The 12,905-nt window shown below is 41.8% G+C and overlaps 1 protein-coding gene across 1 annotated transcript in view; it reads right to left on the bottom strand.

Annotated features, from left to right (window-relative positions):
* PLXNC1 (plexin C1) overlaps positions 1 to 12,905 on the bottom strand; it is a 142,674-nt gene that overhangs the window by 38,044 nt on the left and 91,725 nt on the right. Inside the window, exons 20-21 of the mRNA XM_075209404.1 lie at positions 2,347 to 2,545; positions 502 to 648 (exon numbers count right to left, since the gene is read on the bottom strand). Of these exons, the coding sequence (XP_075065505.1) occupies positions 502 to 648; positions 2,347 to 2,545 (346 nt within the window). The remainder of the gene's footprint in view (positions 1 to 501; positions 649 to 2,346; positions 2,546 to 12,905) is intronic.

Raw genomic sequence — 12,905 nt, 5'->3', positions numbered from 1 at the left:
CTGTGTGTGCATGTTGCGGCATTTAGATTGTAAGCTCCAATGAGGCAGAGACTGATGTGAATGAGTTCTCTGAGCAGCGCTGCGGAATTAGTGGCGCTATATAAATAAATAGATCATGATATGCATGTAACTGACTGACTGACGTGCGTGTAACTAACAGACATGTATGTAACTGACTGGTATGTGTGTAACTGACTGACTGAAGTGTATGTGACTGACTGCCTGATGTGTATATAACTGGCTGACTGATGTGTGTGTAATTAACTAACCTATGTGTGTAACTGACTGATGTGCGTGTAACTGACTGATTGACGTGTATATAACCGATTAACAGACGTGTGTGTAACTGACTGACATGTGTGTACTGACGTGTATGTAACTAAATAATTGATGTGCGTGAGACAGAAATAGAATGTTTAGTTTCATACATACTTACTGACAAATCTATATAGAAAAAAATTAATAAGTGTTACAAGGAATAGTTAGTAAAGACATACTTACCACATTACTAAACTCTGTAATTTGCCACAGCAGCCAATCCTCATTCAAAGTATAAAGAGCTTTACAGGTTATTGCATCTATTGGGCCTTTGTGTATTCTCTGATTTAATGTATGAACAAGACCATACAGAGGTTCTCCCACAGATTCCTGTGAAGTAGTCTTGTAATTAATAGCAGGCAAGGATTTATAATTATTTGTCTAAATAATACATGTCATCTGTACATTCCAAACACTATCATGTCCATTTACAACATAATTAAGTTTTATTTTTTTTCTATGGTCTCTAGGCACACTTAGGACCTGATTTAAAGTTTTAAATAAGTCCAACTGCACAACTGCCATAAAATGCAATCACATTTAGAGTTAAGTAGAACTTGCAATTGTGGACCCAAATGCCCTGGAGACACCGAGAAGGTTTGGCAGTGTACACTGGGGCAGGCAGACATAAGTATAGCACGCTCCCTGGAGATGTGGTCTGCTTAGACTTCCCTGCATCTCTAGATGTGGTATTAGTAAGATTATTAATTGCAGGTGTCTAAAGTCTGGTATAAATATATTTGCTGAAGCTGATGTCAGCATCAGCATGGAGCGTGTACATGCAAAAGTGGTAACCTGCACTGGCTGGCCTGCTCACACTATAAGAGACATTTAGCATGGGTTCCTCCTGTCATAATTGAAAACTAGCTCAGACACCAGGTGGCAGACTATCTAAGGGGAATCATACCTGCAAAAAATGTGCAAGGATAAACCAGCCAGTACCAAATAGCACTGGGGCTCTTCCTGGCTACACTAGGGCTTTGGATACAAGGGTAATAGTGCATAGTAAAAAATACATTAATTACGGTCATGAAATTACAAGTACCAGCAAATGCTGACTGCAAAATCCTACTGAAACATGTAGTTCCACAAAAGTAGTTCATGAAGTAGTCAAATTAGAATACAAATAAAAACCATAACACAAGACTTGTTCCTAGATGAGCCACAATGTGAATGAATGAATGAAGAGTTCAAAATGCAATCAGCCAATAACAGAGGCTTGTGTCTAGAGTGTGCGTAAAATTGCTCTGATCGGCTAGAGTATATTCACCTCTTGAAATCAAATCAAGTTAATTGCATTACGACTTTGCAAGGAGTAAGCCTTGTCATTTTTATTTATTTGTAAAACATTTTTTTTATTTCAATTTGACAAATTCAAGAAAGATAGTTCCCTATGGATTTAGGAGTATAATAAAGGAGTCTAATAAAGAGGTAAAAGGGGACGTTTCAATATATTAATTTAACATTTGGTGTGTGTGGATTTTTTTACTGGACTTTTGTTCCAGCAGGGCCTCTACTCAAAGTAAACGGAAAGCATAGCTTACGAAACACAATCACATATATTAAAAAGACCTAAACCGTCCATAAATACACAGCCTATGTAACTTTTTGAGAACTGATAAATGTATTCCTCTCTTACTGAATATATCAACACTGCAAATTTGTCCCAACTAGAACCTCATTGTTTTTCTTTTGAGACTCCACCTTTCCTATAGTTTGCTGGTCATTTAAAATTGTCAATCACCATAGAACATTGCTCTATTACAACTTCCTCCTAATAAACATTCATATACTGTGCGTTTCACTTAATGCTTATAATAAGAATAATATATGTGTTTTTGCAATCTAGTTTACTTGTATTACATTGTTTTATAATATAGGCAAAAATGAAACAATAAGAACAGAAAGAAGAATATTGCTGTATGAAATCAAAAAAGGAGAAAGAGTAGCAAATCCTTGTAGGCCATGCATGTCTTATGGAGAAATACGATGACACACAGATACATGAAATAAAAGAGTGTTTCCTACCCTCAGGTAGCCATACAGGCAAGTAGACATCCAATTGGTCAATAACTTTTCCACAACTGTTTCTGTCCGTCTCAGCATTAGCTTTGGATGTTTGTTGCTTGATTGCTCCATTAGATCTTTAATTAAAACTTCAAGTAGCCCAGTGAGGTATAGAAGATTACTCTGAAAGTTAATGGTCAGGAAGGATGCAAACATACACCTAGTAAAAAAATGGAATGATTATCATACATGTACAGTGATTCCAAGTAAGATATTAGCACAAACACAATCCTTTATATACAGTACATCTAAATCAAAATTATGAAACATTTTCTAGAAGTACTTTTTTTTTTAATATCACGTTCAAGTGGTTTTTAAACATATTTTTCTGTTTGAAAAGGTTGCTCCACAATTGACATGGACTGCTATTGGAACCTTATACAATCTTATCTGTAAGATTTCTTTAATACTGTTTTTTTATTAAAGTTCTTTACAAATAAAATAGAAAAGGGAAAAGGGTAAAGAAATAAAAAATAGTGTGCAGTGGAAGTAAGGGACACATATCTGAAGTATATCATACTTTTAAAACTTCCACTCTGGGAAATCACAGAAGGGAGGTCATGTGACAAGTGCAGGAGGGGGTGTAACCATAGCCCTACCCCCTGCTATGAAATACCGAAGCTCACGACATTGCATGGCGAATCTTGTCATTAAGCCCTGCCTCCAGCAACACCTGAGAGGATGCGAACTGTTCCGGGAGGACTCTCCAAAATTCGAGAACCTCCCAGAAATACCTGGAGAGTAGGCAAGTATGAAGTATATACATTTAAGATCTCCAGTATAAGGTGGTATACATTTCTGAATTTGAAGACAGCCAGAATAAACAAACATCAACAAAATACCATACTTGCCAACATTTTTTTTCTTTTTCCGGGAGATGCCGGCTGGGACGTGGGCGTGTAGGGGGCGGGGCTGCGAAATCGCGTCATTTTGGCCCCGCCCCCGTGACGGAAGGACGCAAATCGCGTCATTTTACAGTGGGGGCGGGGCTAAACGCCGCGATTCCGGGTGAATCGCGGCGTTTAAACTAAATTTTTCCCCCTTCCTATCAGGGAGATTGCCACACTCGTCCGGGAGACTCTCGCAAAACGCGGGAGTCTCCCGGACAATCCGGGAGAGTTGGCAAGTATGCAAAATACTAAAAAGAGGATTTTTACTCACCGTAAAATCAGTTTCTCTTACTACACTGGGGGACACTGCGTTACCTTGGGGTATAGTAGGTGGGACTGGAGTTAGGCACTTATAAACTTGTTTGTTCCCCTGACTCCTCCCCCACTATGCCCCTCCTCCGTAGCTGACTTCAGTTTTGTATAACCAAGCCAGGAAGAGAGAAGAAGCAATTTAGAAAGCAACACCAAAGATAGCACTACTTTCAGAGCAAGGGAGGGCGCGCAGTGTCCCCCAGTGTAGTAAGAGAAACTGATTTTACAGTGACTAAAAATCCTCTTTTCTCTGTCCTACCACTGGGGGACACTGCGTTACCTTGGGGAGCTACCAAAGCTGTGTCCAAGGGCGGGAATGCTCTGGAATGGCTGTGCGCAATATTTTGTGGCCAAAACCCTGCATTTGTGAATGCAAAGGCATGCAACAAAGAAAACAACATGCAGCAGAAACAGACTCTGCCACTCTGTACAACTGCGCCATTGAATGACGCTGTTGTGTCGTACAAAAAGCTGCAACCCTCCTGGAGAGTGCATTGTAAAAGTCACTGGATCCTGCAGAAGGGTACAAACAGAATGTTGGTCGTGATGCGATGGAAAGAGACCACCTAGACCCTGCCCCGCCCCTACGTTCTTTAGCGCTAGAGAAGCTAAAGGGCATAAAATTCCTAAACAGGAACTGTGTGAACAAGAGCACAAACTATCTCCTGTTGGAGAAACGTTACACACAAAGAAGAGGCACAAGAATGATATACCGCAATCCCTGTGTCAGTGGTATGCAGGCACTAAACGTCAGAACCAATAATGCCTCGTACAACGCACCACTAATTTTTTGGGAAATAAAATGAGGAAGAGCCATACACACTCTCGCCCCGGATCCCCTACGAGATGTGATAGCCAAGGGAGCAGCCTGCATTGAGTTAACAACTCAATCCACTCAGTGATATCCAAAGGATCACCATATACACCGATTCAACAGCTTAAGCCAATCAGCGATATCTAAGGAAGTACTGATACAGTGCTTAAACCATTCAGAGATATACCAGGGAGTACTCATACAATGAGCTAAACGGCTTAACAAACTCAGCGATAACTGAGGAAGCACTCATATAGAGAACTGACAACGTAAGGCTGTCATATATACAAGAGAGCACTCATACCATGAGTTAACAGCTTAAAAAATTCAGAGAGTCACCGGAGGTCGAAGCAAGCCCCCTGATGACGAGAATTAGACTACCTGGAAATATGCGACCAACCAAAGGTGGGCTAAGCCTGAAGAAAACCCCCCTTAAGCTAGGCAACCTTCCGGTGAGCTAACCGGAGAGCCACGGAAACTGTCGCTGAAGGGAGTAAGGCGGAGACCTGAATCGGAGCCAGCTAGAAAAGAAAACCCTTTAAAGATTCCTGAGTGGGATGTGTAAAACTCAAGCAATTTACACCAACCGAATATATTTTCAAGCCCAAAGAAACAGCTGAAGAAGCTCTACGGCTGTATTTCAGGTAGCAACCATTTCCCTGTAAGGGCTCTCAGGCCATAAATGTTGGGTGTCCGACGCCACAGCGTCAAACTAGATGATGGAAATCAAAAAGGGCCGAACTGCAAAATGAGGCCGCTCTGGGACCGGAAAAAAGAGGGACGTCAATGCTAGTCCCCTAAACCAGGAGAACACTGCTTTGCGAGACACACGGCGGACCACCAGACTAGCTGGGATGCGCCCCCTCCTAGAAACACTTGAACACCCACGAGGAAATGGGACCTGTAAATAACATGTACACTCCCTAAGTTCTAGGGAAACCAGACTTGGCTATGGACAAATCCACTTGAGGGTCATTAGATTGAGAACCGACAGACAAAACAGGTTAACATGTCAAAAGAACCTGGGCTCCCTCTTGGAGAGCCCTATGACCTAACCAGGAAAGCACAAAGGTATTAATCCTGGAGTGACTCACTTTATCTGGTAAATGACTGATTGCTAAGGCATTCGGCACTCAATAATAATACGTTGGACTCACTTGGCCCATAGTATGTCACAAAGCACACCCCTTTGACCATACACAGGTCGACCCCTATCCTGCAATTAGGATTAGGGGTGTGCACCGGCCACTTTTGGGGTTTTGGGTTCTGATTAGCTTGAGGTTTTGGGTTCTGATTTGTTTTGCCAAAACACCCCACGAAAGGTTTTGGTTCTGATTTTGGGTTGTGGGTTTTGATTTTTTTTTAAAAAAGCATAAAAAGTGCTAAAATCCATATTTTTATTTTTTTCACTCCTACACTATTATTAACCTCAATAACATTCATTTCCACTAATTTCCAGTCTATTCTGAACACCTCACACCTCACAATATTGTTTTTAGTCCAAAAGGTTGCACCGAGGTAGCTGGATGTCTAAGCTAAGCGAGACAAGTGGGCGGCACAAACACGTGGCCCATCTAGGAGTGGCACTGCAGTGGCAGACAGGATGGCAGTTTGCAAGAGTTTGCTAGAGGTGCAAGATGGAATTGTCCTTGGGCCCTCCCACCCACCCTGATGTTGTTGAAATAGGACATTTGCACTTTAACAAACCAATCAGGAACAGTGAACGTAGTTTAATCTCTGGTACTAATATTTATGGACTGCAGGAACAGTGAATTTAGTTTAATCTCTGGTACTAATATTTCTGGACTGCAGGAACAGTGAATGTAGTTTAATCTCTGGTACTAATATTTCTGGACTGCAGGAACAGTGAATGTAGTTTAATCTCTGGTACTAATATTTCTGGACTGCAGGAACAGTGAATGTAGTTTAATCTCTGGTACTAATATTTCTGGACTGCAGGAACAGTGAAAGTAGTTTAATCTCTGGTACTAATATTTCTGGACTGCAGGAACAGTGAACATAGTTTAATCTCTGGTACTAATATTTCTGGACTGCAGGACTATCTCTGATCGAGATCGTGGAGGAAATTGACGAGGAGGGTGTTGCTGGTGTGGATACAACAGGACCAAGGGATTTAGGTGTCCCTGGACTGCTGACGGTCCTAGCCACAGGTCCTGAACTAAACACTGAATTATGAAGGTTCTTCAGGTGACGTATAAGGGAGGTTGTCCCTAGGTGGCCAAGATCCTTACCCCTGCTTATTTGAGCTTTACATAAGGTACCTATGGCCATACATTTGTTGTCCGGATTGGGATAGAAATAACTCCAGACCGAAGAGGTGCATTTTTTGGTCTTCTGCCCAGGCATGACGATGGGCTTTTTCATCCCATGGACAACAACTGTTTCCCCCCCTGGTGCCTCATTTAAGATAACCACATCAGCATCCTCCTCGTCAAGTTCCTCCTCAGCGCCAGCTACATCAATATCCTCCTCCCGGTGTATAACATTGATACCTTCATTAGCCAAATCTGTAACTGGACTGTGGGTGATCCTTCCAGCATATGCAGAGGGCGTGCTGCAAATGGTGGAAGGAGCCACCTCTTCCCATACAGTAATGGGAAGGTCAGGCTTCACAACCACCAACACCCTTGGACTCGCCTTGGGGATTTGTGATGCCATCTCTTTAGAAGGCAGAGTTGTTTGCTGTGTTGTTGCTGACAGCATAACTCTTTTTAATTTTTTTGAGGGGGGGGAGGAGGAGGGCTTAGATCCTTGGGTGAAGCTGAACCACTAGTCCTGAACACGGGCCAAGGCCTAAGCCGTTCCTTGCCACTCCGTGTCGTAAATGGCATATTGACAAGTTTACGTTTCTCCTCAGATGATTTCAATTTTCTTTTTTTGCTAATTTTAGTCAACTTTGGGTTTTTTGGTTTTACATGCCCTGTACTAGGAGATTGGGCATCGGCCTTGGCAGACGACGTTGATGGCATTTCATCATCTATGTCATGACTAGTGGCAGCAGCTTCAGCATTAGGAGGAAGTAGGTCTTGCTCTTTCCCTACTTTATCCTCAAAATTTTTGTACTCCATTATATGCAGCACTAATGAGTGTACCCCTAAACCACACACACTTTGGAAATGCTTAAAAATTGAACGTAGTAAATGTAATATAGATTGCAGTACCTATTCTCTGGAACTGCTTAAAGAATGGACGTAGTAAATGTAATATAGATTGCAGTACCTATTCTCTGGAACTGCTTAAAGAATGAACGTAGTAAATGTAATATAGATTGCAGTACCTATTCTCTTGCACTGCTTAAAAATTGAACGTAGTAAATGTAATATAGATTGCAGTAGCTATTCTCTGGAACTGCTTAAAGAATGAACGTAGTAAATGTAATATAGATTGCAGTACCTATTCTCTTGCACTGCTTAAAAATTGAACGTATTAAATGTAATATAGATTGCAGTACCTATTCTCTGGAACTGCTTAAAGAATGAACGTAGTAAATGTATAATAGATTGCAGTTCCTATTTTTTGGACTGCTGAAACAGTGAACATAGTAATATAGATTGCAGTTCCTATTTTTTGGACTGCTGAAACAGTGAACGTAGTAATATAGATTGTAGTTCCTATTTTTTGGACTGCAGAAACAGTGAATGTAGGTATTGCAGTACTAATATTTCAGGACTGCAATAATATATTGCTCTAGAATTTTTTTATACTTTTTAAACTATTTTTTAATAATTTTTTTTTACCTTTTTTTTGTATAATTTTTTTTTTTTTTTTTTAGAGTTTTCAATAATTAGACAATTACTATGGACTTAGCACAAAAATGCACAGGACTAAAGCACCACTGGACTCAGCAGGACAGACACTGGCCAAAGCACCACTGGACTGAGGAGGACAGAGCACAGGACACAAGCATATAGCACAACTGGACTGATCATGCAGGAGTACCACTACCCTACAACCTCCCTCTACCCTGATCACAGCCCAAATGAAAATGGCGGCCGCTTGCGGGGAATTTATGCAATCCGAGTCTCGCGAGATCCGACGCGAGACTTGGACGTCAGAGCCTCAGTTTCATTTTTTTGGGCGCCGGAAATACCCGAACAGTGCTCGGATCCCGTCGGATCCGCACTGTTCGGGTGGGCTCGGATTAGCGGAATCCGAGCCCGCTCATCCTTAATTAGGATATGGGTATTCCAGAAGTGCTACAAATATACAACAGCCCTGCATTATAAGACCGAATCTCTACAGGTTTCCTGACCCCCTGCACAAGTAGGACAACTGACCCACTCAAATCAGTGTGGCTAAGCACCACCCGAAAAGTAAACCAGTTGATCAGGGCAGAGGGATGCGATGCACGTCCAAAACAAGGAAAACAGCTTCCCTTGATGAGAATCTCCCTGTTGAGGCATGGGAGATGTTCCGATGAGGAGAGCCAATGATTCACTAGAACCTTGGTATCCTATTTTATAAAACATAAACTCATGTTACTGAAAGGAAATTCTGCCAGGAACATTTTGGCACTGTGTAGAAGAGAGATGAGCGTGTTCTTCGGTAGGAAGATACGGAATGTTCCATTCTAGAAGATGAGGCAGAAGCCAACACTTCTGGTGTGGTAGAATAAGCGAAGACCTGGGAAGGTCTAAAGTGACCACCTGCGAACTCAATAATGCAGCCCTGCTGCTTGCTGAGAGGCTGGAAGTATAATATTCTGGCAGAAAACGTCTAGCTATAAGCTAAGCGTTGGTTGTAATAAAGAACTTCCATCTACGGGGGATGCCCCCCCAGACCTATGGATGTTTACCTGACAGCCACTGTACATAAACTATAAAATACCGCTGTAAGGCTAGGCCTGACCCGGAATGTGGTATCCTGACCTTAGATCAACAGAGAGGATGAACGGATTGAACACGTAAACATCATGGCCTGGTGTCGCTGACATAAAAATAAAAGAAAGCACACCCATCGCCAGAAGCTTTTGAATACTCGTTTGTAATAGTGCCAATTAAGAGTTCCGATATTGGAACGTAGTCCTGTAAGCCTGTGACAAACTAGTGTTATCATAGCTGGATGGCTATATTACTACCAGCTATGACTCTGCTGGGTGAATACAAACCACCCCAGTAACCCTTAATGGAAATAAAGGGTAGAGAACTACTTCTGTCAGAGAACCCCTAGATAAAACCCTTTACCAGCTCCTGCTCTGTGTAGGAAAAACCTCTTTAATCAGCTCCCATTTTAGGGATAGCAGAATAAGAGAACTGAAAAACCACAGGGTTGTTACCAGCCGGGATTACTTCCCTTGTATTCACTCTGACAGGAAAGGGAGGAAAGATGAAAATCTGGCCAGTCTATTACCATTTACCTGGTTTTTGTCAAAAAGCAGATACCAAGTGAAATATATGAGGAAAAACATTTTCTCAATAGGGTGCCACTAAGGCTTAGATTGCAATGAAATAAAGACTGGAGTTTTGCCTAAAACTGTGTAAAGTTTAAGCCGGAATAATCCACCTCGTGTGTCTAACCAGAGGGAATAATGTGCTTGTTAGTAAAACCAAGATCGAAATAGACATCCTCTGGTGAGGAATGACCTACATCCTGATTCTGACTGTGACAACAGTGAGAAATAAAAACCCGCCCATCTGTGGAAGATGGTGAACAACAGCGTCTCTGTTCAGATGGTTTTTCACCTGAATAGCGGAATGCCGCTTCTGTGTTAGCGGACAGATATAAGCTGTGTAAGGGCTTAACCAACACAGTGTAACATGTGTAGAAGTATGAAAAAGGGTATACTCACGCACCATTTCGGACTTTAAAATCACCTTAATGAGCTCGACCACCGGAGGCGACAGTGATTTAGGCCAGACCTGTTTCTGCAAAACTGCTGACACCGAAATGGGAACACCCTGTTTGTAGACCCTAGGCCATTGATGCTGCCGTAGATTTAGCCCAGCTTGACATCCGCGGAACTGCTGTCACCGAAGTGGATGCACCTTGTTCGCCAAGCTAAGTCTCATAAGCTGCACAGAGAGCATCCGGGCTAAGCTGTAGAAAAGGTGATATAAAATATACATTTTGTACAGACATACTGCAACTCAGGTGTACCAACGAGGTACTCCGACACCTAAAACAATGGTAAGCAATGGTCAGGAATATAAATGAATCTCGTCATTTTTACATAAATATTGTCAGTACAGACGGAAATCTCCTATTGGGGGAGTTTTTCCAGCCAAAACGCAATGGAATTATAGGCGAGACCAAATACATCTGAATGATATGTCTTGGGCACCTTAATTATATACACATTGCAACATGCAAATGCTGATTCTTACCTCGGTAAAGCATACAGCATAAATATATATCCTTTTAAATAAATACATTGTGTGATACATACACCTATACACACATGTATACATATATATACATATATATACACATTATATATATATATATATATATATATATATATATATATATATATATATATATATATATATATATACATACACAAACACAAACACACATACGTGTGCATACAGAGCATTCTGGATAGGCTGGTCAAAAGATAATCCAGAAGTACATAAGGCACCTGTGTATCCTAGTACAGACATAACAGAAAATGTCTATTACACTTAGGAACTCTGCTGCAGACACAGTGAAAATTAAAGGCACAAGTTGCAATAACAAGCCTTTTATATATATTAGATGTTCAATGCAGCATAGAAACTCCTCTAGGCTGTATACCAGGAAGTTTCTAGGAATTAGACACCAAGGGCTAGATTTACTAAGCTGCGGGTTTGAAAAAGTGGGGATGTTGCCTATAGCAACCAATCAGATTCTAGCTGTCATTTTGTAGAAGGCACTAAATAAATGAAAGCTAGAATCCGATTGGTTGCTATAGGCAACATCCCCACTTTTTCAAACCCGCAGCTTAGTAAATCTAGCCCCAAGTGTGAAAAACCGTCCTAGTCTATATCCAAAAAGACTGAACAAGTTAACTTTTGTTTAGTAAACAAAATAAAAACAATACAGGGGTACCGGCAGTTTTTAGAGGCAGAGGGGTTTCAGTGTGCAGCCCGATGTCTCTGTCTGGCACAGCCTCCAGGCATGGGCGCCGTCTGTGTTCAGTAGCTGAAAGGGGGAGGGAGTTCAGACTTCCATCCGTCCACAAGATGGCCGTCTCCATGTGCCGCCGAACTGCACATACAAAGTATGTCAGTCGGCTTAATAAGGCATCCTCCGCTAAATTCAATGTGCCCAGGCTGCGGGGAGCATGACTGCGCTAATCGCCTTATCCGAAAGCGCAATTGCGTCTCTGTCCCCCCGCTCGCTGCCCACAGAGGGAAGGAGACGGGGTACCTTGCCGCCATGTCTGCGGGGGGAGGAGAGGCTATTGTAGCTTCACTCCCGCCCAACAAAGAATTAAGGGCCCCGGCCTTTCTAGATGGCCGTTTAAACTAAAGATATATATATATTGTAGCCACTTTCGTGGCTGCGGAGATCTGCTGCCCTTATGGCAAACTAACAATAAGAGGGCCAACTGCTCATTTCTAGGGGGAGACTGCCGGCAATGGTGGAAGGTAAGAGGCAAGCTGCTTCTTACCCTGCCCTGGGACCCGGGTAAAGTAAACCTGACAGGCTATTCACCCACTCTGGGACTTAGGCTGGATCCCCACGCCGCACCTGCAAAAAGGAATAGAATAAAAACATGAAACCTAAAATTAGACTAAGTATAGGCAGGAGCCTATACAGAAGTGACCTTTCTCTAGAAGGCACTTACAACAACTGAAGTCAGCTACAGAGGAGGGGCATAGTGGGGAGGAGTCAGGGGAACAAACAAGTTTATAAGTGCCTAACTCCAGTCCCACCTATTATACCCAAGGTAACGCAGTGTCCCCCAGTGGTAGGACAAAGAAATAATCACGTTCTACAAATTTAATGGTGTACATTGTTCTGGAATAGAAAGGAAATTGTAAGGATAAAAAAAGGAAAGAAGGAGGAGAATATTGCCTCTATATCTACCCAAAATCTGGTTGAGGGAGGGAAGTGCCAAAGTACACATTGTGAGATATGTGTAGCGAGATAATATTTTTAAATACCAGGGATTCCCAGGCCCCCATCTTTGGGATGCTTATGAAGTGTCAGCAGCTAAACTCTGGGCCTTCTCCCAGACCAGGTGAACTTTGAGTTGTTGCATGTTCTTGAGAACTTTTGCTGGTACACAGATAGGGAGGGTCTGACAAAGATATCATAACCTTACGAGGATATTATTTTTGACCATAATAGCACGTTAGATCCACAATATGATTCATGAATATGATTATGAATCGTTGAACAGATCCTGGAAATGAGTAGACTATCTTCTTTTCTCCATAGTACAAATGAAAAACAACTAACATTATTATTCTTCTGCTGAATTATGTATGAGATAAATCACATGGTAAAGCTGTTTCAACAAAACGATTTGTTTTCATCATATTCCTACTGACCTC

The sequence above is a fragment of the Mixophyes fleayi genome, chromosome 4 (assembly GCF_038048845.1).
Source record: "Mixophyes fleayi isolate aMixFle1 chromosome 4, aMixFle1.hap1, whole genome shotgun sequence".
Taxonomy (NCBI): Eukaryota; Metazoa; Chordata; class Amphibia; order Anura; family Limnodynastidae; genus Mixophyes; species Mixophyes fleayi.
The sequence above is the reverse complement of the archived record's forward strand: the minus strand, read 5'-3'. Positions and strand labels throughout refer to the sequence as shown.